This window comes from Pyrus communis, chromosome 11 (assembly GCF_041283825.1).
Source record: "Pyrus communis isolate YQ-2024b chromosome 11, ASM4128382v1, whole genome shotgun sequence".
In the NCBI taxonomy this organism is placed as follows: domain Eukaryota; kingdom Viridiplantae; phylum Streptophyta; class Magnoliopsida; order Rosales; family Rosaceae; genus Pyrus; species Pyrus communis.
In genome coordinates, this window is record NC_142575.1 from 14,266,126 (window position 1) to 14,293,791 (window position 27,666).

General features: G+C 37.3%; 1 protein-coding gene, 1 long non-coding RNA gene and 1 pseudogene across 2 annotated transcripts; 1 reads left to right on the forward strand and 2 right to left on the reverse strand.

The window, feature by feature from the left end:
• Positions 1-9,001: 9,001 nt before the first annotated feature.
• Positions 9,002-11,432, forward strand: LOC137743886 (borneol dehydrogenase, mitochondrial). The gene is made up of 2 exons (XM_068483817.2): positions 9,002-9,154; positions 10,504-11,432. Exons 1-2 carry the CDS (start codon positions 9,030-9,032, stop codon positions 11,276-11,278), a joined length of 900 nt encoding a protein of 299 aa, XP_068339918.2. The 5' UTR covers positions 9,002-9,029; the 3' UTR covers positions 11,279-11,432.
• Positions 11,419-13,570, reverse strand: LOC148692935 (uncharacterized). Its single transcript, XR_015953498.1, has 2 exons — positions 12,992-13,570; positions 11,419-11,755 (listed from the first exon to the last, which is right to left on the reverse strand). It is a non-coding gene; the product is annotated as an uncharacterized LOC148692935 (long non-coding RNA).
• Positions 13,571-25,262: 11,692 nt separating this feature from the next.
• LOC148692936 (uncharacterized) lies at positions 25,263-27,149 on the reverse strand (annotated as a pseudogene).
• Between the last annotated feature and the right edge of the window lie 517 nt (positions 27,150-27,666).

A 27,666-nucleotide genomic window follows, 5' to 3' on the forward strand; every position in this document is an offset into this window, starting at 1 on the left:
TTTTCCACAAGTTTGTTAAGATGTACCTACAAATTTCTAGGGTTTTATGTGTTCTTGATCTTTTGGGTATTTTGACCTTTGATTTGCTGGGCGATAATGTCAGATTTTTATATGATGGATATGCATTCTGTAAACATTTTTAGAGGTGTGGTGTTCGATATTGGATGATGTTGGCTTTCTTCTTTCTTAATCCGTATTAATTTTAATCATGAATATGTGGAATTCTAGAGGATCTGGCTGTACCAAATTTCAAAATAATATTACTAATTTAGAGCAAAAAGACAAAATGGAGATTCTTGCGATTTGTGAGCCTAGAATTAGTGGTACAAGAGCTCTTCCTGGGTCAAATTGCTAAGCTTTCCTTCATTTGCAATAGGGGATGTTAATGGGTTCTCTTGATGGTTGTGGCTTCTTTGGGATAACAATAAGGTTCATATTGATGTCATTGGCACCACTGATCAATCCATCTCGACTTGTGTGAGGGGAGCTGGTTATAATCCTTGGTTGTTTACATTCATTTATGCTAGCTCTTGTATTGTGAAGAGAAAAAAATTGTGGGATTACCTTACCGGTGTAGCTAACTACCACCAAATGCCATGGATGCTAGCAGGGATTTTAATGAAATGTTAGAGGTGGGTGATAAACTTGGTGGTGCTTCTCTTTGCAAGATCAAGGACTTTAAATCTTGGCTGGATACAAATAGTTTGCTGGACTTGGGATATGTTGGTCCTAAATTCACTTTAACAAGAGGACTCTAGAAAGAATTGATAGAGGCTTATGTAATATGGCTTGGAGAAACTTATTCCCATAAGCATGTGTTTTCCACTAACCACATACTAAATCTAATCACTGTCCTCTCAAAATCAGTCTTCAATCTACTAATTTCCCCAATCCTCTCCAAAGACCTTTTAGATTTAAGGCTATGTGGCTTAGGCATGACGCTTTTGATGAGCTTATTGTAGAAAATTGGGGCATTCTTATCGTTCTGCCATGGACAAAACTTATGCTCTAGTTAAACCTCTAAAAAGATGGAATATTCATGTCTTTAGGCACTTAAAGCAGAAGAAGAAGAAGAAGAAGCTCATTGGACGCATTACTAGTATCCAAAAAGCACTGTGTAGAGGTCTAAACAATTTTCCTCTCAACTTAGAACAAGAATTAATTTCAGAGTTTAATAGAATTTTAAATTAGGAAGCTGTCTTCTGGCATCAAAAGTCTAGATTGAAATGGTTAGAAGATGGCAATCGTAATACCAAATTTTTCCATCTTACCACGATTGTGAGAAGAAGAAGAAGAAATAGAATTGAGGGACTGAAGAATGACCAAGGTGAATGGATTGTAGACCCTAATGACCTGAAGAGTCTTGTTGTGGCATACTTTCAAACACTCTTCTCTCATGGGCAATGGTCCAGACAGGTTACTTCTTTACCTACACTATTTTCTTCTACTCATTTGGATGATATTAGATCACTTAATAAAGAGATTGACCCTGCTGAAGTTAAGGATAGCCTTTTCAGTATTGGAGGTACTAAAGCACGGGTATGGATGGGTTTCCAGCTTGCTTTTATCAAGCTCAATGGGGCAGATATGTAAGTGACATTGTTGATATGGTTAAAACAGCATTTCAAACTCATAGTTTACCTCATAATTTGAATAAAACGTTAATTGCTCTTGTGCCTAAAATTAAGAACCCTCAAAAGGATGCTGAATTTTAGACCAATTAGTCTATATTGCACTTTATATAAGGTCATAACTAAGATTATTGTAGCTAGGGTCAAGCCTCCTTTTCCTGAATTGATAAGCCCAAATCAAGCTAGTTTTGTGCCTGGCAGACGTATAACGGATAATATTCTCATTGCACAAGAGATTCTTTATAAGTTTAGAAGGTCCAAGGGTAAGAAAGGTTTTTTTGGCTTGTAAAATTGATTTGTCCAAGGCTTATGATCGCTTAAATTGGAGTTTTATTAGTGGTGTGTCATATGAGATTGGCTTACCTGAAAGTTTGATTCTTCTTATTATGGACTGCATATCCTTTGTTAAATACCAAGTCTATCTTAATGGTGAGTTAATTGAGAGCTTCATGCCTAGTAATGGTATCAGGTAAGGGGATCCTTTGTCCCTTTATATTTTTGTTCTTTGTATTGAGAAGCTTGTAGACATGTAAATTTCGTTGCATGTAAATGATGCATCACAAAGCTCCACATGGCATACGACTCATCACAAATGAACAAGTCATTAATGACATGTGGCACAAATCAAGCAAAGGAAGCTCAAAAGCATTCCTAAAATTCAGCAAAGAGGAAGAAATCTCCTTAAAATTGACAAGGGGCCCAAATTGCTCCCAAAACCTTAAAGAAAGATAAAGCATCTTCACAACAAGCAAGAATTGAAGATTGCTCACAAAATAGGCAAAAAGCCCTATAATTCGGCCAAGCAAGGGAAAGTTACAGAAATTAAGACACAAAACATGCCTAAACTCTCCCATGGACGAATTAAGACATAAATTAAAGCCAAATCTATCCAAAGGCAAGTTTTGAGAAGTCTATAAATGCAAGGTCCCAAGACAAGCATAAGGTGGACAATTTCTACATTGAAGGGCCGAAATTCTCACAAAAGGAGAACCTCTGCCAAATCTTTGAAGACTAGTACGCTACCAAATCTCTCTTCAAGAACATACAACCAACCACAGTCGAAGCATTCCCTTGAAGAATCAACAAGCACTTGTGCTGATTCTTTCAAGACTTTGTTGCAAGCTTAAAACTTGTAACGATGTTCAATTCAATATCAAGTCACCAAGACCCTTGAATCAACAAAATCCCACATCAACATCACCTTTGCCGCATGTCATACATAAACCTAGAGGTGAAGACTATCCATGCATTGTTTCAATCTCAAAACTTGAAGCAATCATTCAATTGCTTGTCCAAGATCACATCATCGCGACCCTTGGATCAATAACCTATGCATCTACATCAAATTTAAAGACTGAATCAGAGGAAAATTGAAAACAGAGATTGTAACCCTACAAATTCATCAATGCAAATCTACTACTTGTACACATGTTCTTGTTTCATTTGTTATAGAATTTTCATGTTTACAAAGTTGTCTCACGTTATTACTAATGAAGTCAATTCTAGTAAGTGGAAACCTGATAAAGCTTCTAAATTTGGTCCCAGTGTCTCTCACCCTTTTTTTTTTTGCAAATGATCTTATGCTCTTTGCAAATGCAACACCAAAACAAGTTAGGGTGATGAAGAAATGTATTGACAAATTCTGGTTAGCATCTAGCCATGCAATCAACTTTGAGAAATCTATGGTGTATTGTTCTCCTAATACTTGTGCAAATGGGGCTAGAGAAATCAGTGCAATTTATGGTTCTCCTTTGTTTGATAATCTTGGAAATTATTTGAGGATGCCATTAATCCAATGTAGAGTCTCTAAGTCAACTTACAAGGGTGTGATTGATAAAGTTCAGAGTAGACTTTCTTCTTGGAAGAGTAATGTCCTTTCAATGGCTAGAAAAGCCACCTTGATCTAAACAGTCGCCTCTGCAATACCGGTGTATGCTATGCAAACCACTAAGCTCTCAGTTAGTGTATGCGAGCATTTGGATAAGTGGAACAGAAACTTCTTTTAGGGGGACTCTCAGCAGAAAAAGAAAATTTATTTCTGTCAACGGAACCTTGTTTGCAAGCCCAAGTGCATTGGAGGTGTGGGATTAAAGAAAACAGTAGAGATGAATCAAGCTTTGTTGGCTAAAATTGGATGGAGAATTCATGCTAAGGATACAAGTTTTTCAACAAAAATCTATGAAGCAAAATACTTGCAAGGAAGCTTTATTTTGGATACTAAATTACATGAGAAGTCTGACTGCTCCCACACTTGGTAAGGAATTCTTTATGGAACTGAATTGTTGCGCAAAGGAATGAAATGGAGAATTGGGAAAGGTGATGGTGTCAAGTTTTGGAAAGACCATTGTGTGTTGAATGATCCTTTAATTAATTATATTGATGCTAATAATTTCCTCAAGGAGGACTTTCTAATCTCTTATTTCCTTAGGGATGGTTGGTGGGACGTTAGTAAGGTAAGATCTGCTCTTCCAGAATACTTGGTCTAAAAGATAATCAGTTGGCCTGTTGGGACTATTGGTGCTAGAGAGGACAAACTTATTTGGGGATGCACTTCAAATGGAATTTTCACTGTAAAAACGGCTTATAATATGTTATATGATTGTGAAAAAAGGCTTGTGTTTGATTGGCTAGGGATTTGGAATCTCAAAATCCTTCCCAAACTGAAATTCTTCCTCTAGTTCATTGGTCAAGGTAAATTACTTACTAATGAGCAATGAACCAAAAGAAACTTAATTGTGGATTCCTCTTGCAACCTTTATTCTTGGCCTTTGGAGACCGTCATGCATATTCTGAGAGAATGTAGCAGAGCTAAATGCATTTGGGATATTCTTTGGATTCCTTTTCACTTGTGCAATACTTTTAATTTGGACTTGAAAGCTTGGTTGAAGGCTAATGTGATGTCCAAGGTAATGTGGTCTGACAAGAAAGCATGGAATTGTTTGTTTGTCTTTGCTTGTTAGTATATCTGGAAATAGAGGAACCACCAGATTTTTCCTCCCTAGTGATCCTAAAAATGTTATTGTTGGCGTTGCTTCTGAATTGATGGATTCCCTTCTAAAAATTGATAAACCACCTTTTTGGATGCATGTTATGTTGAACTGGGAGCCTCTTGTTTTTGGTTGGCACAAGTTAAATGTGGATGGATCTAAGTAAATGGTTTCGAGTAGCATTGATGCTGGAGGAATTCTCCGTGACCACAATGGTTATTGCTTAGGAGGCGTCTTTGTGACATCCCAAATTGCCCAGGGGAGTGATCCTTATATGTATATTCTCATCCCTACCTAGCACGAGGCCTTTTGGGAGCTCACTGGCTTCGGGTTCCGTAGGAACTCCGAAGTTAAGCGAGAGGGGGGTTAGAGCAATCCCATGATGGGTGACTCACTGGGAAGTTGCTCGTGAGTTCCCAAAAATAAAACCGTGAGTGAATGGTAAGCCCAAAGCGGACAATATCGTGCTACGGTGGTGGAGCGGGCCTGGGAAGTGATCCGTCCCGGGCCGGGATGTGACATTCTCTATTAATCTAAGGCAAGGGCAGATTATAGAAGCTGAAGTTTGGGGATTGTATTTCGGACTTCAGCTTGCTATTGAAAAAGGCATATCTAAGTTAATCATCACGATGGACTTTTCCTCTACTGTATTATTGTTGAACCAGTCTGTGTAAGATACTTTTCACCCCCTTGGTACCCTTTTGAAGAGTTGCGGGGACTTGATGAGACAAATTGAGTATTGTGAGCTAAAGCATATTTTTAGGAAAGTGAACAATGTCGCAAATCAACTAGCCAAATGGAGCTACAATATGGGCCTTGGATTGTGTTCTTTTCAATTTCCTCCCCAATGGCTTATGCAACATCTAACAGATGATATTGTAGGTGCCCCTATAGGCTACTCTCTTGTTATTAATGATATGTATTGGTTCGTCTAGGGTGTCTTCACCCCTATATTCACCAAAAAAAAAAAAAAAAAGAAGTCATCTGGACAAGTTTTGGAGCCATCTACATAACACATCAAATCATACCTAAGAATGAGGGCATTAAATTGAGCCTGCCAGGAAGGAAAATTGAATGGGCCGAGTTTAAGCTGTAACTAGATAACGACAACTGGGCAGCGACATTAATAGTGACTAGGGTTGGGTTGTTAGTGGTATCAAGAGGAAGACCTGTGGTCGGTGAAGAGGAAGGCCTGTGGCAGGTGAAGAGGAATAGAGGGAACTGGAGTCGTCACCCATGAGGGAAGAGACGGGGATCGAAAAATAATGCTTGGTGGAGCTTTTATTGCTCTAATACCAGATTAAATTTGATATGACGGATTTCATATTTCATTCATTCCCAATGTACAGTATATAGACAAATACATAGACTAACTACAAATACACACCAATATTTATTCATACAATGAACCTAATGTAGAAAATTTAATGAATAATGAACCTAATATAGAAGATTCAAATACACACCAATATATATATATAGTTTTTTTTTTTTTTTTTGAATAAACGATATTATCTACACTAAGAGGAGGGGATGGGCTTAACCTTACAATGGGCTAACAATAATGTGATTCAAATTCGCCTTTGACAAAAATCGAACCTAAGATTTCTCATTTACAACTGAAGAGGAATACCACTGGAAATTTGAAAAAATAACAAAAATTTGCACCTCATATAGAATTAAAATCACCTTTTTAATTTTATGATAATTATAACCAAAATTTGATATTAAAGTACTAATATACCCAAACAGTTCTCCAATCAACTCCACTTCTTTCTCCTCCATAGTAAACCATAGATCTCTTCGACTCTTCCTTCTCTAATTTGGTACTTCTGTTCTGCTTATACAATCAGACCGAAAGAAATTGACATTTTTGTTGTTTGCTTTTGGAGTCACAAGTCTGGATCATACACGTGGAAGGGAATGCAGCAACATAAATTGATTTGGGGATGAGTTTTCTTTGCGTATGGTTCCGTTTTCTTTCTAGGTTTTCTCTACACCCCGTAAATATCCAAACTTCATCCGCCTTCTGATTATCCCTTACCAAGTAAACATGCCCTGAGCAAAGCTACATTTGGGACAGGATTGTAAACTTGGCTTTTGGGTTTCATTTGAATTCCTAGAGATTGCCAGCAAATTTATGCTAGTAATTTTCTCTCAGTTAACAAGATATGAAGAAACAACGTTTTACTTTTCGGCAAAAACGAAGCTTTCTAGGATGCCACTTTGAGAAAAGCTAGATTTTGGTTTTTTTTTTTTCAAATTTCCCAATATTATTAAATTATAATACTAAGTGGCCTACCAATATTTATTTTAAAAAAATCACTTAGTATTACAGTCTAGTGGTATTCCTCTTCACTTGTAAGTGAGAGGTCTTATGTTTGATTTTTGCCAAATACGAATTTGAACTATATTATTGCTTACCTATTGTGAGGTTAAGTCTATCACTTTCTCTTAGTGTAATTAATAATATTGATTTTATTTAAAAAAAAAAAAAAAAAAAAAAAAGAAAAATCTAGAGAGTTACGAAAAGATGTTGGGGAGTCCCTATTGTGTCGTACGTATATAATTTTGGCATCTTTACCAAAAACAAAAGAATTGTGTTGGCAAACTTTCACATTTTTCACGTGTATAACGTTTCAATAAAAAAACAAAAGAATTGTGTTGGCAAACTTTCACATTTTTCACGTGTATAACGTTTCAATAAAAAAACAAAAGAATTGTGTCGGCAAACTTTCACATTTTTCACGTGTATAACGTTTCAACAAAAAACAAAGAATTGTGTTGGGGAGTCCCTTTTATATACAATTATACTTGTTGATAGCAAACTTAAATTTTTTTATTTATAAATGTTGAGAATGAATTGTATATTAATGTGAGAAGATACTTTGTATGTATTTATAAGTAATTGAGTTACTCTCCATATTGATATTGCAAATTGGTTTAATGTAGGCCTGGCAAATAGGTCATGTCTATCGTGTTCGTGTAACATCTATTAACTTAATAGATCATGTCGTGTCGTGTCACACCTGTTATCTTAACAGATCGGGTCACTTTACCCCACAGGTAAAATGACCCGACCCGTTATGATCCGTTATGACCCATTAAGAAAAATATATATTTTTTCTTAAATTTGCATATACCACACATTGCCACATAAATATTACTTTAAAACATTAAAACACATTTGTTGTTTAAGTACTACATCTACACTCGAAAATAAGAGCCTAATAAAAAAAATTCATACACTACTTAGTCTATTACAAAATATTAAATGTGCAAGGATATGCAAAATGAAAGAGTTTTTTTTTTTTTCAAGGTTGTGAAGCCTTTCTCAAAAGTTTAAATCTTGCCAATGGAACTCAAAGCTTGCATGTTATTCCTTTTACAAAATCCTCAATTTTCATCGATCATCATGAGAAAATTGTATTGGAACTTTAGCTTGATCTATTGGCTTTAAGAGTTATGTTGATGATGTTTTCAGTAAGGTTTTCCACGTTAGAACTCTCTTCCGCCTAAACTAAGTATAGAAAAACCAAACATTAAAAACCATTCGAATTATGAGAAGTGAATGGAGAAGGATGTAAGAGAGAATCGGATTAAGGAGACGGCACGGGAGTAAGTCTGGACTGGAGAGATCAGAGTGAATGAGAGAGAAGAGAAGGATAACCTCCAACCTAATGCACAATGGACGGTTGAGATTAAATCTCAGTTGATCCAATGGTCACCAATTTTTAAATTTAATTATATATATAATTATTATAGTTTTTAGGGGTATAAAATTGTTAAATTAAAATATATAATTTTATAGTATTTTTTTAGGGTTATAAAATTAATATTTTGCTTATCTTGTATCGTGTTACCCACGTGTATACATGAACTAACCCGTTATCTTAACATGTGTTTATCGGGTTACCCGATAACAACCCAATTCGTTATCGTGTCGACCCGAACACCTATTAATTTCGTGTTGTGTCGGGTTATCAGGTCTTGTCAGGAATTGTCAAGCGTAGTTTTATGGTAGAATTTTAACTTTATATATGGTATCAAAACAAGTTGTCTGACGAGTGAAGCTCAATGGCTGCAGATACTCCAAGTCACCTTATTTGTGTGGAGAATGAATCTCATATTCATGAGAGAATGAACTTTACATGTGTAGGTTCAATTCTTATCAATAGCGAGTTCAAAATAAATTGTTGTTACATGATTTTAGACTGATTCCTATATCCGAAGCGTAACCATTTCGTTGTTGTCCTCAGAAACGAAAAAAATAAGATGGTTACATACCATACATGTGATAAAAAAAAACAAAAAACAAAAAAAAAAAACAAAAGGTACGACAGATAAGCATGGCCCGCAATTCGCATGGGCTGCTACAAAGGTACGATGCAACTAAATTATTGAGCATAAGATGGAACGAAGGTCTCCACCTCCAGGAAGTGATTCACTTGATCCAGAAGAGGAGGTTAAATCTTTTTCGAAGAATATGGGAACCTTCTCATTAGTCACAGCAGCTGCTGCTGCTGCTGCAAGAAGGTATTGTGCATGTTTTCTTCTATGTACTCCTTTTACCCATCAAACCAGTGAACTTACGAGATTTGATCTTACCATATAAGTTGTCTAGTGAAGGAAATAAAATAAAATGGTATTGTGTATGTTAATTTATACTGTTTTACTAATGTATCTAATCATAAAAATTTATAATTATGTGGTGAGTTTTTACTGCAGTGGCATAAAGTAATAATGTTTATACATTCTAATGCAGATTCAATCCCCACCGATTCCCTTAACTCATTCCTAACATTTAACAATCGTTTGTCGAAGATAAAATTGTAATTATGCTTTAAGGTTTTAGTGGCTGTTATTTTTTTTATACAACAATATATTTAGACTATGAATTGGGGGAATAAATTGCTTTCGAACTCGACAATATTCGAATTTGAGATCTCTCACAAATAAATAGAAATATCACTAGATTATAGTATGAAGATGATAAAATTATCTAATTTAAAAAATGACAAATTATATAGTAATAATTATTTAAAGACGACAAATCATATCAGTTCGTTAGAGCAATATGTTCTTTCATCTAAGTTTGAATTCCTCCCCTTGAAGATTTGTCCTAGTTGATCAAATTCCTCTATATGCGAGTAATTTAGAGCATTTCATTTGCCAAATTCCATTTTTCTTTATTTAATATTCGATTTTCTATGATGGTCTTGTGTCATGAGCATGGCATATCGCATCTAGTTCTAAAGAAGATGTTGCTTTTTCTTTTTTCTTTTTTCTCCTTTACGTATTGGAATTAATAGTTGCAAATTTGCACATTACATTATTTCTTCTTTTGTATTTTTTTTTTCTTGTATTTATTTGCGTTTCAACAAGAGAAATAAAATTGGAATATGAATACAAGTTGGAATTTCTGAATCGAGATGTATTAATTCGGTTTTACAGATTCATGAACAATTTTTATTTTTTTTTTAATTTCATTTATAACAAAATTTGGAATTTAGATGTCAAAATTCCATTAAACTTCATGCTAATAGTTGTTATAGGTCATTCATTTGTTTTTTTTTTTTTTTTTTCCTTTAAAGAACTCATTCATTATCTTAGGGTGTTGTTAAATCCACTACAAAAACGTTATTTTACGTTCTCCCAACTGTGATTTTTCTCTTATATTTCTAAATGCTTGGAGGGCAAATGACTTTTTAATTAGAGTGCCTTAACAGCTCCTTTATATTGTTAGCAAAAATTGATCACCAATTTTTGTTGGACAATTAGGTCCCTAAGCTATCTGGTTACTAATAACAACTAAATTTCCTTTAATTAAATGTTTTGTTGAAACTAGACTAATATGAAAGTAAAATTATGCCCCAATGTTGAAGGCTTGAAGGCAAAGTGGCACTGATCACTGGTGGAGCCAGCGGCATAGGGGAGTCCACAGCAAGAGTCTTCTCAAAACATGGAGCTAAAGTTGTGATTGCGGATGTGCAAGACGACTTGGGTGAATCTGTTTGCAGAGATCTAAATTCTTCATCCGCTTCCTTCGTCCATTGCGATGTAACAAAAGAAGAAGACATCGAAAATGCAGTTAAAACAGCCACAAGCAAGTATGGAAAGCTAGACATCATGTTCAACAATGCAGGCATAATTGGCACACCCAAACCCAATATCCTCGACAATGGCAAGGCTGAATTTGAGCAAGTGATTAGGGTAAATCTAGTCGGAGCATTTTTGGGGATTAAACATGCAGCTCGTGTGATGATCCCGGCAGGACAAGGCAGCATAATCAACACTGCTAGTGTTTGTTCTACCATGGGCGGAAGTGCTTCACATGCCTACACAAGTTCGAAGCACGGTGTAGTGGGGCTAATGAAAAATGCGGCCGTTGAGCTTGGACAATACGGTATTCGTGTAAATTGCGTGTCACCATACCTAGTTGCAACGCCGTTGGCGAAGCACTTCTTCAATCTTGAAGACGACGGAGTGCATGGAGTTTATTCCAACCTTAAAGGGAAGGTCCTTAGGCCAGAAGATGTTGCTGAGGCTGCCCTTTACTTGGGTAGTGATGAGTCAAAGTATGTTAGTGGGCATAATCTTTTGGTGGATGGAGGTTTTAGTATTGTGAACCCAAGGTTTTGCATGTTTGAGAAATCTTGAGGAAAAAAATTCACTCTAATGCATGGGACAAAATTAATAAAGTGATGATGCCTAAATGATCATGATAACGTTTGTGCTGTAATAATTTCACACTTTTGTTTGCTATGTGACTCATTAAGAGCAGAGAATGAAACCAAAAATTTTTTTGGGGCAATCGGCAAAAATTTTATTAAATCCGAATCGAAACGTTTACATTAAATGATATTGCATTAAGCAACCAATATGATGCATAACAATCCCATCTATGAGAGCCGACAATTTTAGCTACAAAAGGGGCCACCACGTGTATAAAAAAATTACAATCTCGATTGGGAAGCAACAAGATCTTTCTTATTGAAGGCATGGATCCTAGCCAGTTCAAGATGTAAACAGCACCCCTTCATCCACAGCTGGAAGAATTATGAAGGAGAATCACAAGCAGAGAAAACGGGTATTGGTGCTCCTGTTGCTGCAGCTGGTTGGTATCATTTAGCTACACTGTTTGCCAAATAATGATTTAATTAGTTTATAGTAGTCGTATGTCAGTACGTTTTGATTTCATTATTGCTTAACAATATTCATGTGTACTAGAGAATGTGACACTATTTTTTGCACGTGCAGATTGAATGAGCAAAGGGGACTTATTCTATAAGTTTAATGCTAAAAGAAAGTGCACACATCTTGGATTTGCATGAGTAACATAATACAACTTCTCATTTCATATAAGTAGTAAGTGGACGAGTTAGCATATATGCATTTACATATTTTTATCTGAATATTGGTGTAACTGTTGGAATATGATTATGATAACATAATTTTTATAATATATGTAATCATATGTGAAGATACACCATAATATTGATGTACTAATATATATGATTGTAATGAAATAAATAAATTAATTAATAAAGTTGATAATATAATATAATTAATTAATTAATTAAAAGATATGAACAGTTGTATTTCAACCTACGAAGTTATAACTTCTCCTTAAGAACACAACTCCTCTATAAATGTTACTTCCATCTCTATATATTTGTCAAATCTCTTTCTGTCAGATTTCAATTAAATTCCATATTCCTTCTCTGTTCATATTCTTCCGACCATATTGTGATCAACGACACCCGTTTCCGATCATGTACCTAATTTTTCTATCAATGGCCTCAGAGCCAGGTTTTCATGAATCAAAACAATTTGCCCAGTTTTCATCCGAGGACGTCTCGAACTACATCCGAGACTTCCTCTTCGTCAAGTAACGAATCCCACAACGTTCTTTCTAAGTTTCAACTTGAGAAGAAATCAGGGAAGAGGGCGTTGGTGACCAAGGAGAATATTGAACCGATTTTGATCGAAAGTTCGAAATCATCATCTGAGAGTTTTCCTGTAGAATCCAAACACAAAAATACCCCATCATTCGAAATCCCATCTTACAACCCATTTGAACCTAGGCCTGAATTAACCCAACAATTTGAACTTTATTCCCCTACACCGTTTCATTTGACAGAGAACAAAATTCTTTCTGAATATAAACCATTTTATCATACAAATTCATCCAACAATTATCGGAATTCAGAAAGTTTTTACAGTCCCATGAGGCCCTTAGACAACCCATTTCAATCGGGGTTTCTGGCTGCAAAGATCAAACCTGCATAGAAAATTGAAGACCTGCAGAGTCCTTTTAGACCCATAATTTCAGAACCTTTATCTGCTGGTCACAAAACCCAAGAAGCTTACCTGCAACATCGCGATTGATTCGTAGTCCTTCACTGACTGCTGCAAATCTGAGACTGAACCCGCGATTTTCGCGCCTTGCACCAGACTCGCCACGGCAACCCACTGAACCAAAACAGGCAACAGCGTGGTGGTGTTCTTCCCCGTGGTCTCGTCGTTCAACCGTGATCTCGTCCTTTCGCGGTAATACATAATACCGCCGACACCGTTATCCGCCAAGGAGAATTGTCTCTACCGTTCAAGATTATCCGCCAGGCTGCGGAACAAATTTTTTCCAGAGAAAGCAGACAGTGGAACCGGTTTTCTCTCTCAGAGGAATTGTTTTGAAAATAAAGAAGAAGATTGTTTTGAAAATAAAAAAGTTGAATTTATTTTGGGGGAGGCTTCACGTGGAGACTACACAAAAGTCAAAAGTTTTGGTGATATTTCGAAGGCATCACGTGGGGATGAAATCAAAGGCAACAGTTCTTTTGGTTCTTTGCACTCTGACAGTGTATGTGAAGAGGAAAACTGTTGGTGTCCATCACAAAGTCACAATAAAGAAAAGAGAGGAAGAATTGATCCCACCTGCGCAAGTAGACAAGTATGAAAGTCTTCTATCGACGTGATCGTCTGAACAAGTACTCGTTTTTCACTAATTAGACAAAGTTTCTGTGAGTGTATGCGGTATCTGCTGCTAAGAATAAATAAATCTCTATTTTTTATTTTATTTTATTTTTTTAGTCTTTAATTTATTAAGAACATTTAGTATTTGTGACTTGTAATAATTAAAAGTACACTAGTAGTATTTGTATTTGTATTTAAGTTTGTATTAAGTATTGTGTTTGTTTTGTAATTTTCTGAGTTATGGCTACTAAATCTTCCACATCCGAAGTTTTTAAAATAGAGAGGTTGAATAACGTTAATTATCGAATATAGAAGAGAAGGATCACTTATCTTTTAACCCATGACAAGACTTTGTACACTATCAAGGATGAAAGACCCCTTGGGCCCTCTCGAGTTTATGGTAAATGGGTAGAAGATAATGAGTTGGCTAAGGCTACAATTCTCAATTACATGGAAGATCAATTAATGCCTCTCTATGAAGAATATGATTCGGCCAAAGAAATCATGGATGTACTTGAAAAGAAGTATGACCCTAAATCTCAAACGTACATTCAGTTATTGCTTGAGAAATACAATGGGACAAAAATGGAGGAAACTAATTCTATGGTCGATCATATTACTAAAACGGAAGTAATGGCAAAAGACTTAGCCAATTCTGGCCATTTAGTTTCTGATAAAATGCAAGTTAGTGTTCTTCTTGGTAGCCTCCCTAATTCTTGGGAAAATGTAGTTACCTTCCATGACTTATGATCAAGTTGAATTAACGATGAATAATTGCCTACAATGTTGGCTATTGAAGAAGTTCGTAAAAATTATAGGAAAAATGAAACTGAACAAGGCAGAGCCAACCTCCTCATAGCGGAAGATTCTTAGAAAAACAAGCAACACATGCATAAGCCACATAGTAGTAACAAGCGCCCGAACTTCAAAAAGTTTGGACACCGCAAGCAGAACAAGTTTAAAGGAAAAGATAATGCATGTTACAATTGTGGAGAGATTGGACATTATAGGCATAACTGCCCAAAACAACACAAGAACAACAAAAATCCTAAAGAACTAATTTTGACAGTCTCCGAAGCACTCATTGCTGAAGATCAAGGACACTGGTGGATAGACTTAGGAGCAACTCGTCATGTATGCAAGGACAAAAGTTGCATCATCAATTTCAAGGAGAAAGCACTAGGAGAACATCGTCCCTACATGGGTAACAATACTTATGTCGATGTTTTGGGTGAAGGAGTGCTTAAAAATGTTCTGTTTGCACCAAATATAAGGAGGAATCTTGTCTCTGTCTCTGTCCTAGAAAAGAAAGATTTTGAGACAAGATTCATGAATGGTGCTATCACTATTGGGAAAAAGGGTTATATTTATGTAAGGGGAATAAGAGTCGATGATATGTACTCAATTTGTATTAATAAAAATATTTCTTCCGAGTATGCATTTGTCTCTACTGTTCAAAATTTGTCATATTTATGGCATTTACGTTTAGGTCACATAAATAAAAATAAAATGATATGCATGAGTAAAAATGGAATGTTGCCTCAAGTACATGCACATGATTTTGATACATGTAAATCATGTATTAAAGGAAAAATGAATCAAAAATCTTTTTCTCAGCATTGGACTTCTACAAATTTACTTGAAATAGTGCATACAGATTTATGTGGACCAATAAGAACTATAACCCATAGAGGAATGAAATATTTTGTGACTTTTATCGATGATTATTCCCGTTATGGGCATGTCTACTTCTTGCAACATAAAAATGAAGCCTTAGACAAATTTATAGAGTTTAAGGCAGAAGTAGAGAACCAATTAGGAAGATCCATAAAGACCTTTAATAGTGATAGAGATGGAGAATTTGAAGCCTTTGATGATTTCTGCAAAGAGAATTGTCACATCCCGGCCCGGGGGGGACCACTTCCTGGGCCCGACTCCACCACTGTAGCACGATATTGTCCGCTTTGGGCTTACCATTCCCTCATGGTTTTGTTTTTGGGAACTCACGAGCAACTTCCCAGTGGGTCACCCATCATAGGATTGCTCAAGCCCCCTTCTCGCTTAACTTCGGAGTTCCTACGGAACCCGAAGCCAGTGAGCTCCCAAAAGGCCTCTTGCTAGGTAGGGATAGGAATATATATTTAAGGATCACTCCCCTGGGCGATGTGGGATGTCACAATCCACCCCCCTTAGGGGCCCGACGTCCTCGTTGACACACACGCGACCAGGGTTAGGCTCTGATACCAAATGTCACATCCCTGCCTGGGGCGGATCACTTCCCGGGCCCACTCCACCACCGTAGCACGATATTGTCCGCTTTGGGCTTACCATTCCCTCACGGTTTTGTTTTTAGGAACTCACGAGCAACTTCCCAGTGGGTCACCCATCATGGGATTGCTCTAGCCCCCTTCTCGCTTAACTTCGGAGTTCCTACGGAACCCGAAGCCAGTGAGCTCCCAAAAGGCCTCGTGCTAGGTAGGGATGGGAATATATATTTAAGGATCACTCCCCTGGGCGATGTGGGATGTCACAAGAATGGTATAAGGCATAATTATACTATGCCTTATACACCGCAACAAAATGGTATTGTAGAAAGAAAAAATCGAACTCTAATGGATATGATGCGATCTATGATGTCTTATGTTGACTTACCTCTACATTTTTTTGGGTAAAGCTTTGGCTACCGCAGCATAAATATTGAATAAAGTTCATACAAAGGCAAAGCCACTCACTCCATATGAATTATGGCATGGGTGAAAACCCGATTTATCAAACTTAAAAGTTTGGGGTTGTAAAGCGCATGTCCTCATTCCAAAGCCATTAAGAAATAAATTACAAGCAAAAACTTTGGAATGTAAATTTATAGGATATCCTGATAATAGTAACGGATATAGGTTTTATCATTTTGAGAAAGGATTGATCAAAAGTAGATGTGCTACTTTTATTGAAACTACTTATTTGATTAATCCCATACAATAATTGGAATCTTTGGGAGAAGAAAATTCTCCTACGGTTGATCAAGATTTCCATCTTAATTTAGACTTGTCTCATGATCATGACATTGACAATGATCAAGTGGGAGACGTAAACATGGGTGATCATAACAATGTCGATCATGACACACACATGGATGATGATCATGATATTATCATGGAAGATATAAATAGTGGGAGAAATGATCAAATCAGTGGGAGTAAAAGAAAAAGGGAACCATAGATTGAAAGATCACTTTGTTTTCAATCTTAAGGAGGTAGATCATTCAGTGGGAGATCCAGACCCAAGGAATGATAAAGATGCAATGGATAGTTTTGAGTCTGAACAATGGCAACAAGCAATGAATGAAGAATTAGATTCCATAATGAAAAATGAAGTTTGGAAATTGGTTGATCTACCTGATAGAAGAAAGCCCATCGGTTGTAAGTGGGCACTTCGTAAGAAGTACAAATCAGATGGTACCCTAGATAAGTTTAAGGCTCGACTTGTAGCTAAGGGTTATACTCAGAAACCCAGTATAGATTTTGTGGACACTTACTCTCCAGTTGCGAAGTTTACATCCATTCGTATTCTTATGGCAATTGTTGCTAGAATGGATTTAGAACTTCATCAGTTAGATGTCAAAACAGCATTCTTGAATGGAGATTTGAACGAAGATATCTATATGATTCAACCCGAAGGATATCATGTCAAAGGACATGAAAATAAAGTCTATAAATTAAAAAAGTCGTTGTATGGCCTTAAACAATCATCAAGACAATGATATTTAAAGTTCCACCAAGCTATTATGGAAATGGGCTATAAAATAAATCCATTGAATCATTGTGTTTACTCTTGGAACTGCCAAGATAATTTGTGTATATTATCACTATATGTAGATGACATCTTACTTGCAGGTAACTCTATAGATATGATTGAAAAGAATAAGTCATATTTGGAATCTAAATTTGAAATGAAAGATATGGGAAAAGCATCTTATGTTTTAGGAATTAAAATTACTAAGGATAGAAATGCCAAAACACTCTATTTGGATCAGCAAAATTATATGGATAAAATATTTAATATGCAAGATTGCAAGCCAGTTAGTACACCTGTTTGTAAAGGAATGATGCTTTCCAAAAATATGTGTTTGGTACATAAGCAAGGCATCATTGATATGAAAAATGTTCCATATGCCTAAGCAGTTGGAAGTTTGATGTATGTTATGACCAGCACAAGACCTGACATATGTCATGCAGTTGGATTGGTAAGTAGATATCAATCCAACCTCGGAAAGCAACATTGGATGGCAATAAAGAGAATTATTAGATATCTAAAAGGCACCCAAGGTATGAAACTTTGTTTCAGATTAAATGATTTGGATTTAGTTTGTTATTGCGATGCAGATTTCGTAGGCGACTTGGATGACAAAAAGTCAACAAGTGGTAACATTGTCTTGTTTGATGGAACGGCTGTTTCTTGGTTAAGTAAGAAACAAAGCTGTGTTGCAAAGTCTACCATGGAAGCAGAATATATATCTTGTAGCACAGTGGTAAGTACTGCAGTATGGGCTAAACGATTTATCGATAATTTAAATATAGGTATACCTAAGGAACACGTCAATGTGTTTTGTGATAATAAGTCTGCCATCTTTCTAATAAAGAGTGGAGCAAATAGTTCCAAAGGAAAACACATTGATATTAATTATCACTATATACAAGATATAGTGGAGAGATGAGAGGTAAAGGTCGACTACATACCCTCCAAAGAGATGGGGGCCGATCAGATGACCAAGGGATTGTCATTGGAAAAATTCAAAGAGCATGTGACTATAATGGGTTTGCAAAACATATAGATGTGTTGTAGTGTAAGGCGTGCGACGGGCATCATTGTATGGTTTTAGCGACGCTTGAAACATGGACAAGTAGATGCGACTCTATCTGGTTCTTTAGAACTTGGTTGGTTAAAGATAGAGAGCACTAGCGAGGTAACCAGGTTATAATACATCGTCTTGAAAGTAAAATCCATAATAAGCTTCAAGAAATAATTTATATAACACTGTGGCGTACAGTGCGCTAAGTCATCATTTGTAACTGGGTATGGATTGTTTTTTCCCTAGTTACTTGGATATGATGCCATTTTACTAAAGAGTAAAATGTTATCAGATTAAGTGGAATGGTACGTACTAGGTAAAAAAGCCACATATCTGTTGTTACATTCAATTTGTTTATGAGTAATACTCTTGAGAAACAAATCATAATAGGAAACCATTTATGTCATCATAATCAAGTGGGAGATGTTGGAATATGATTATGACAACATGGTTTTCACAATATGTGTAATCATATGTGAAGGTACACTATAACATTGGTGTACTAATATAAATACGATTGTAGTGAAATTAATTAATTAATTAATAAAGAAAATAATATAATTAATTAATTAAAGGATATGAACAGTTGTATTTCAACCTGAGAAGTTATAACTTCTCCTGAAGAACACAACTCCTCTAGAAAGGTTACTTCCATCTCTATATATTTGCCAAATCCCTTTCTGTCAGTTTTCAATTAAATTCCATAATCACTCTCTGTTCATATCCTTTTCACCATATTGTGATCGATATTTTAACGACATCTGTTTCCGATCCTGTACCTAATTTTTTATCAATAACCTGATTGCAGAACTTATCAAGTGCGATCTCCATAAATTATACATATATAAAAGGAAACTTTAACGAAAAGCTCCTGGTACTATTCAATTTACCCTTTATTTTGTCATTCTTGAAGTTTTCAAGTCCTTTTCATTAGTTTTCCTTATATAAAAATCAGTTTCCCAGCCCTATTCATTAATAGTGAAATGGTAGAAATCCCCTCGATTTCTTTTTGCTTGATTTGCTGTTTCCTCTTTTCTGCAGTAAAAAGTCGGTTTTGCCCATTTGATCCACGTGTTGATCTTCGCTAGGTTCTCTCTTTCCACTGTTGTTTGCTTCACCTTTTGTTTTCATGTTTCTGTTTCACAAATTTTTCCTCTCTTGTTTTCGGCTTCAAGCTCTATCACTCAAGCATTTTCGACTGCATATTCCTTCCTTTGCCTTTGGTTTTTCCTGCGCTTCATGGTCTGTCGTTGTCAAACCTGTGCGAGAGTCGTTGTCTCAAAAATTTGCAAAATATTTGTCTCCTTTTCTGTCTTTGAGTGTGGGGTTTTGGCCGTGTTTGGGTTAATATTTAACTTTGAACTTTAAGGAAGAAAGCCCAAAAGAACTCAATAAAGGAGATTTTGCTCAAGGCCCAAAGTCAAGCCCAGATACTTATCTTGAGACAATATAATGGCTCCCCATTTAATGCAAAGGCTAGGTGCTTACAAGAGAAGTGACAACCGATGGAAATCCACTTACTCTCGGCCCAAAATTACTTTTTGAATGGCAGAACATATAAAAATGCTGATGACTTACTACCCTTCGGTTGCCTTTAGGCAAGAGCAGAAAACTGTACAATCAGGTTTAATTCGGCTATAAAAGAAGGAAGAGGCCCCAGAGACAAAGACACTCAACCAATCAAACAAACAAACATACAACTTGCCTCTCAATCAAGCAAATACCCAGAAAGTTGTGCTTTGTCCAGATTCTATACCCTTTCAGCCTTAGACTCCCCTTAGAAAGACATTTTTTGTCTAGTGTAAAAGCTCTGCTACCTTTTCTAGACGCTGTAGTATCGTCTCTTATGTAAACTTGTTCACCACTCATCCTGCTTTAATATTCAAACCCCTGTAACTACAAAGAGAAGAAATTGCAAGATGCTTAAACCTTACCCGACAAGGTGAAATCTTGCCCAACTTTTTTGTTTTGCTTTTAAGTTAATAGATCTGATGTTATGATGTATTCCCCAGTATATATTCAAGTCATTTCCAATCTTTTGATAAACCAAAGTTCCATCAATTCCCAGATTTGATTCACTTAGTGGTTTTACTGTCATAAGAAGACTAAATGTGAATTAAACTGATGACTTGATCAGATCTGGACCTCCACCCTTTAAGCATACAAGATAACCAACTAAAAGTCCTCGATCTCAAGGCATAAAAAAGAACTTAAAGTAGACTTAACCCATCTACGACAATCCTTTGATAACAAGAAGTCATAATAACTTGGGGCATAAGTAATTAGCTTAAACACGCTTGTTCTACATCTGCCATACTGAGATGGCAGTGGCACGCCTAAGAACTTAGTTAGTTTTGATTGTGAGCCTTAAGGCCTACACCTAAGGCCCTATAAAGGCACCTTTCAGAACTAACTTTGTCCTCCTATTGCAGCATTTCAACAAGCAGGAGCCTGACAACCAACCAAAGTGCTAACTCCTCGGAGAGCTGTGTGCTCGAGCCAGGGACCTCTCTAAGTGAGATTTCCTTCCCGAACATAGTTTTGGCATGCTTAGTGGGACCACAAATCTTGTATATCAAGAAGACGAAGGAAAGAACAAACTTTTAGGAGGAAAATAGAGCTGAAACCACCCTAGTATACACCAAGATCGAGTATGGAAAATCTCCCTGAAAACTTGCAGGGGCCTGTCTTGATGGAAAACCCAACTCCTTCTGAGAAATCAGGGGGGAAGGTCATAAATGAAAACCTGTAGGCTACCATAAAAGCATGGAGAAAATGTATCTAGAAACAAAAGAGGAAATAAGCAAACTCCGTTCCTTAATCAAAAATCTGCAAAGAAGGCTAGCTTTGGAATACTCTACCCTAGAAAATGATCGTGCTAGAAAGATGATGAGAGAAGCCAGCCCTGTGGAGGAGCCAATCATTCATTTGTTTCCTGTGCTTGAGGAAAATAGGAATAAGGAAAAGACTAAGGAAGAATCTAGAATGGATCAGCCAATGTTAGAAGAAATCCAAAAAATAGAGTTGCCCGACCCCTTATTATTTTCACTCAACAGTAGGGGGCAGAGCAAACTGGAAAGAACAAAATATAGGATGCCCTAGTTTATCTGGGAATCCAGTGGGAAGGGAGAGTATATAACTATGGACAAACCACCGCCTTATAGGCCACCACCGATGGCTAATAAGGGAGGGGATGTCAAATGGATGCAGTCCGAGTCAAAGAAGGAGGCCTTATCGGGCAATGACCTTAGCCCGAAGTGGGGAACTCTTTACACCCCATATAATAACACAACCAATTAGCAACTCAGAGATGAGTTGGCTGTGTTAAGAATGATGGTGGTGAGAAATGGTCAGCCATAAACTCCCCCGTTGTTTAGGGTCACCTATTAGAAGCCCTACCCAGAGTTTATTGATGAGCAAAATCCCTTTCCTTTTAACTTCAAGATGCCTGCATTCTCAACATTCAGCATAGAAGATAATAATGTGTCATCCAGAGATCACATCTTCAAGTTCTCCAACCATTGTGTGGCATTTGAGGATAACCCCAACTACAAGTTGAGATTGTTTAGAAACTCTTTGGTGGGCTTAGCATTTCAGTGGTACTATCTGTTGCCCCTAAATTCCATTGCTAACTAGGGGCAAATAGAGATGGCCTTCAACGAGCAGTTTTACAGGATGGAGCCAGAGATGACCATCAACGATCTAGTTAAGGAAAAGTAATACGAGCATGAGTTTACTGAAGACTTCATTATGAAGTTTAGGAGGACAAGGATGAGATGTCAATTTCCTATCAACCATGTTCAGCTCATAGCTATTACTTAAAAGGCCTTGAGACTACCCTTGAGAAAAAAGTTTTATGACGTGCAGTTTAATGAGCTTCAAGAGTTCATGATTGCAACCACTAAGTATGAGAGACTGTTGCTTGAGGAGCAGTGACTGAAGCACTCCTCTAAAATACCACATTTCTACAAAAATAAGGCTGCTATCCACCAAATGGAGTTTGATGAGAACCAGAAGAAGATGATGATCGAGGGAGAGAAGTGATAGACATGTGTGTAGCAAAGATGACCACTCCTTTTAAACCTTTGGTAGTGAAAAGATTAGTTCAGCCAGTTAAGGATCATAAGGTGATAAAGAATGATGGTAGGTTTGTCTCCATGAAGCCCCCAAGATGCCAAAGCTATTCCTTTGACTTAACCAAGGCAATAGAAATCTATGAAGAATTGGTACGGGCAAGAGTAATTGTGCCCGATAACACCAAAAAGCTGCCTAAGCTCGAGGAATTAAGAGGAAAAAAGTATTGCAAGCTGCACTATACCTTCAACCACTCTATCACCAACTGCGTCCAGTTTAGAGACTGGATACAAAATCTTGTCATTAAGGGAAAGTCGTTATTAAAGAAACCTCAGGCCAACATGATGATTGATACAGATCATTTCCCAAAAGCCCCAAGTAAACATGATTAACTTAACGTGGGCCAAGAAAAGGAAAGGGAAAACCATTTGGGAGGAAAAAACATAATGAAGAATCTACAGGGGAAACTCTCAAGATGCCCGAGCAATCCAAAGCAGCCATAATAAAAAGGGTAGTTTTCTACAGCAAAATGTCAATATAAGTGTGAGGTAGAGGTGCCAGCAGCATGAGCCATCTTTAAATCAGGAGATGAAAAAAAAAAAAAAAAGGGTTTAGTTAAATGATAAGTTTTCAAATATAAAGGATCGTTATCAAAAGGGTTTAAGCAAGGTGATAAAGGTGGAGAGGGACTTCTACCATTAAAAGTTCAGAAAATGGAGTCCAAGTAAGAGAAGATTTCATTTCATAAAGGGATTACAGAAATCTTAGTCAAACAACTTTACATCTTCGACCAGAGCAACTATTATGGAAAAGTAAGTTTGTATGATAGTGAAAATTTGGCTTGGTTCTCCTAAATACATGTTGCTATTCATAAGTTGGGTTTTGGAATCCTCAACCTCATGGAAATCTTCTCCATCTCTTCTACATTTAGCGAGAGATGGTTGGTGAGGATCACTTTCTCGGCTTTAAGTGAAGACAACTGTTCTTCCAAGTGCTAGATTTCAGAATCAACCACTGCAATCATTTCTTCCATCACCGACCCTTTTTCAACCAAGTGCCGAAGCACAGCTATACTTTTCACTTGTTTTTCCTAAAAACACTTTATACTCGATTTGATGCTCGTTCTGCCTTCTGATGATGATCCCTTAGTGCCTGCAAATGCTTGAAGAAACTCAAAAAAGATTTGTACTGAGCCTAGGACAACAAATGAGCTTGTTAAAGCTCAATAAGGGCATTCTCAGCATCATGGAGGCTTAAGGCTGAAAGAAGCTGTGAAGTCCCTTTTCATCCAATCTTTAAAGATTTGACGAGCATGTTGAAAGGAATGAGACTTAGAAGATGAGGAAAAGGACTGTAATTTAGTTTTGATTTGCCCAAACGTTTTTACCAGGTTGGGCAAGGATGAATCTGATGAAGCAGAATGTGCCCTTCTCGCACCTTCAACTATAACAGTGGGGGTAACCTCAGCTAGGGAAACAGAAGCAAGAATGAAAGTAGCTATTGCAGAAGTCTTGGCTCGCTTATTCACAGGCTTAAGGACAGAGATTCTTGTGATACCAAAAACCGAAAGAGGATGAAAAAGGTCTTTCTTGCGCACTATGTGGGATGGGGATTTACCCAAACGTTCTCCAGAATGCTATTGCAACCAAGACAGACGTGTTAAAAGGAGAAATTTACAAGTCAAAAGAAGACAAGGTAAATCTACCTGAGTTAAGCCCGGAGCCTTAGAAAGTGGTGGGGGGAGTTACTTCCCTTGATTGCTGGGGGAGACTGTCATGGCTTACCAAGGAGGGAGAAACAGTGCTCAAACCTTCAACAGAGATCTACAAATAACAGAAGTAGGGATAAAAGTTAGAGGTTAACTTATGAGGAAGAAAAGCAGAAAGTCTAAGTAATGATATACCTGAGGGGGAACCTGAGGATGGGAAGCAGGCATTCCAAAGGCTTCGGGTACATCAGTAGGAGCTGCATGAGAAGCCTGTGGTTTATTTACTTCTGAAACCATAGGAAATTCAGGAACTATAGGTTCCCCAAAGGTGGAAACTGGTGTTTGATAGAATTCCTGAGATAGGGAAGGCTAAAAGAAATATAGGACAATTAATATAAGGAGAATGGAGTCTTAGCGCAAAAGTAGAGGATGAGGAGTACTTACTGAGTTGTTGTCATCCTCCATGAAATGCATCATCTTTCTAGTAGAAGGATTGAATTGATAAGTAGGAGTCACCACTAGGGGAATGGATTTTGCTTAAGAGGGAGAAGTTTGCCTTGACCACGTTAAAGGAGAAGTCTCAGACGATGAGATCTTTTCTGCCCTCATTTCCTATTTCATACAATCAGAAAAGTAAGAGAATGAAGGAGAGTTTGAAAAATTAGGAAACAGACCATTCCTCTAATTTTTTAAGGGTAGCATCTCGATGCTCTTTGGCCCTTCGTTGCATTTTTACGCCTAATGGTTCATCCAGTGAAACAGTTATAGGTTTCTTGGTTGCTTAGGGTCCTGTATTCAACGAAAACAAAGTTATTAGCCCAAACATATAGAATACAAGTCAGGGCGGAAGTCAGACATAGGATTCACTTACTAGAAGCTGTTTGTTTCTTCATTTTTGGTAAAGGTGCAACAGCAATAGAAGAAGTGGAGATTTTTGAAATCTTGGAAGTCTGAGCTCGTGTATTCTTCCTGGTTGGGGCTGTCCGCTTGGGCTCAGGCCTTTTTTCAAGCTCAGAATCAAAAGTCTCTACCACAATTGTTCACGTCCGCTTTGGTGCCCGAGTCTTTGCCTTGCGCCTGACCTCATCTTTTGAATCTCCAAATAACTCAGAGGTGTCTCCACCTTCTCCAGCCTCTCACCTCTTAGCCTTAACTGCAGCTTCCTGAAGAATCAGAGCATCGACAATTTCTTCATCTGAACAGTGCTTGTTATCTCAGCATTCCCTTGAGTTGTAAGTGTAAGAAATGAACAAGTGATAAAAAAAAGGACATAATCTTGAGGTTAAAAATAAAATACAAAGGAATATGAAGTGCCTATAAGAAGAAACTGGTTCTTTTGATTAATCATTTCCTTCCAATTCTCAAGCTCACCCGAGCTAGGATAAGATTTGAGGGAAAGTTAGTTGAAGAGACGATCATGTGCTTCCCGCATATCTCATCCGTATTTCTTGACCCACTTAGTCTCCCACCGGATGGAGAAAGTAGAGGTGCTTTCAAAGTTAAGGGCTAAAGGGTTTTGAGCAACCCTGCTCATAACCTCAAGGCTATGTCAGGCAGCTCAAAAAGTGACATCCTCAGGAGAATGGAGGCAATAAGAGGTACCACAATGAACAGAGTCAAAGAATAGGATTGGGATGGCCTGCCTAAAGCCTAATTGCCAACTGCAGAAGTTGGGATGATAAACCTCCAGCCCACGTTCGTAACGAACATTGCGAACTCTTGAGGCTAAGTCTTGTGGTTGAATGCAGCTAATAAATTTCTCTCTCCAAAAAGGATTAACATTTTCTCCAAAGGCATCTTGGAAGACTTGATCAAAAAACCAGGGATACCTCCTAAGAACATATGCTTCCCACTCTAAGTCTGTCCAAGTCCTCCAAACTCTGAAGAAATAAAAGCAAGTAAACGTGGAATGGTCGATAGGAAGAGCTTTGGCCAAAATTCGGGTAGAGGCCACACCCTTTGGGAACTCTAGGTTAGCTGCCTGAAACTCTGGGAAATACTATTCTAACCATAATTGGACCATCTAGATTGGTTCATTGAGGTTGGTCTCAAATGGTTCGCCCTGAGTCATCTCAAAAATAACATGGTAGAGATGAGAAAGAAGGAAAAGGCCCGTGGCATCATCAAAATTATGGAGAGATTCTACTAAAGGAATCCATTCAACATTCACTCCCTTAGATTTATTTAGGAAGACGTGCTTGTTAAGCCAATATAAGAGGAAGTACATGTGTTCTTGATCTAAGTTAGCATTAGAGAAGTCTGCACCATAACTCTTCTTCACAAAAGGGATGAAACCCTTGAAGGAAGTCTCATAACTCTTAAAAGTTGCAGAGTTGTATTCTAGTTGAAGTAGGGAATCCAAAGTGCCCGAACTCGTAGCAGTCGGGCGAGAAGGTGGAGCCCAATCATGAGTCATATCCACGATTCTGCTCGATGGTTTTAGCCCAAATACTTGCGCCATATCCAGGATTGTTGGAGACATGGGGCCTATCCTAAAATCAAAGGTGTTAGTGCCCGAGTTCCAAAAAAGAAGAGTAGTGGTTAGTAGCTCGGGCTTAGCAACCACGGAGATCTTTGAAAGCATGATAAGTTCATAGATGCCATTGTTCATCTATTTCTTTTTGAAAATAGGCTTGAGCGCATCTATCCACTTAACTCAGGTGTCATCATTCATCAGAGGAAAGCCGTGGCGATGGTATGACCACTTAGAAGAGGAGATGCCCAACTTGGCCATGAACGGGTTTGGAGTAAACCAATTGGCCTTAGACATGTTGGTCTCTACTGCAATTGGAATTTAAGAGGTCCATGTAGGTCCTAGTAGGTGCACCTCCTTCTTCAAAGAAAAGTTTAGAATGCAAGCCTGCCTGAGGGCATTGAAGGTTGTTGATCAAACGGCGTAGGGTGATAATCCCCTCACTAGATTCATAAGAAGATCGGGATTGAGTGATTGATTGAGTTTAGGTAGTTTTTAGGGCCATTGATTGAGCTTAAAGAGAAAAGGGATAAGAAGAATTTAGTTAGAAGGAAAGAGGAAGCCAAAAACAAAAAGAAATTTCTTTCTTTTTTTCTTTTTTTTTTTTTTTTTTTTTGGGGAATTCTGGGAATTTTAGGAAGTTTTGAGGATTTAAAGGTTTGAAATTGCTTAAATAGAATAGAAAAGGATTATGTAATGAGCAGTTGATCGGTAACAAGAGATTGTGGGTTAGTGTAAAGGTCTTAGAAAAGCAACAGCTATATTAATGGTGCAAGTCCCGAGTAAAGGCATGCGACAGTGGTTACCAAGAAGCGGCGGTTCAATAATTATTAGCACCTCGGATTGTAGACTTAACAACGATTGAAGGGGGCACTGTTTGGGTTAATATTTAATTTTGGACTTGAAGGAAGAAAGCCCAAAAGAGCTCTATAAAGAAGATTTTGCCCGAGACCTAGAGTCAAGCCTAGATA

Bases quoted from the DNA above. Each gene is read 5' to 3' on its own strand.
- LOC137743886 (XM_068483817.2), top strand. From the start codon at position 9,030: ATGGAACGAAGGTCTCCACCTCCAGGAAGTGATTCACTTGATCCAGAA. The intron at 9,155-10,503 runs GTATTGTGCATG...CCAATGTTGAAG, and splicing joins GCTGCTGCTGCTGCAAGAAG to GCTTGAAGGCAAAGTGGCAC.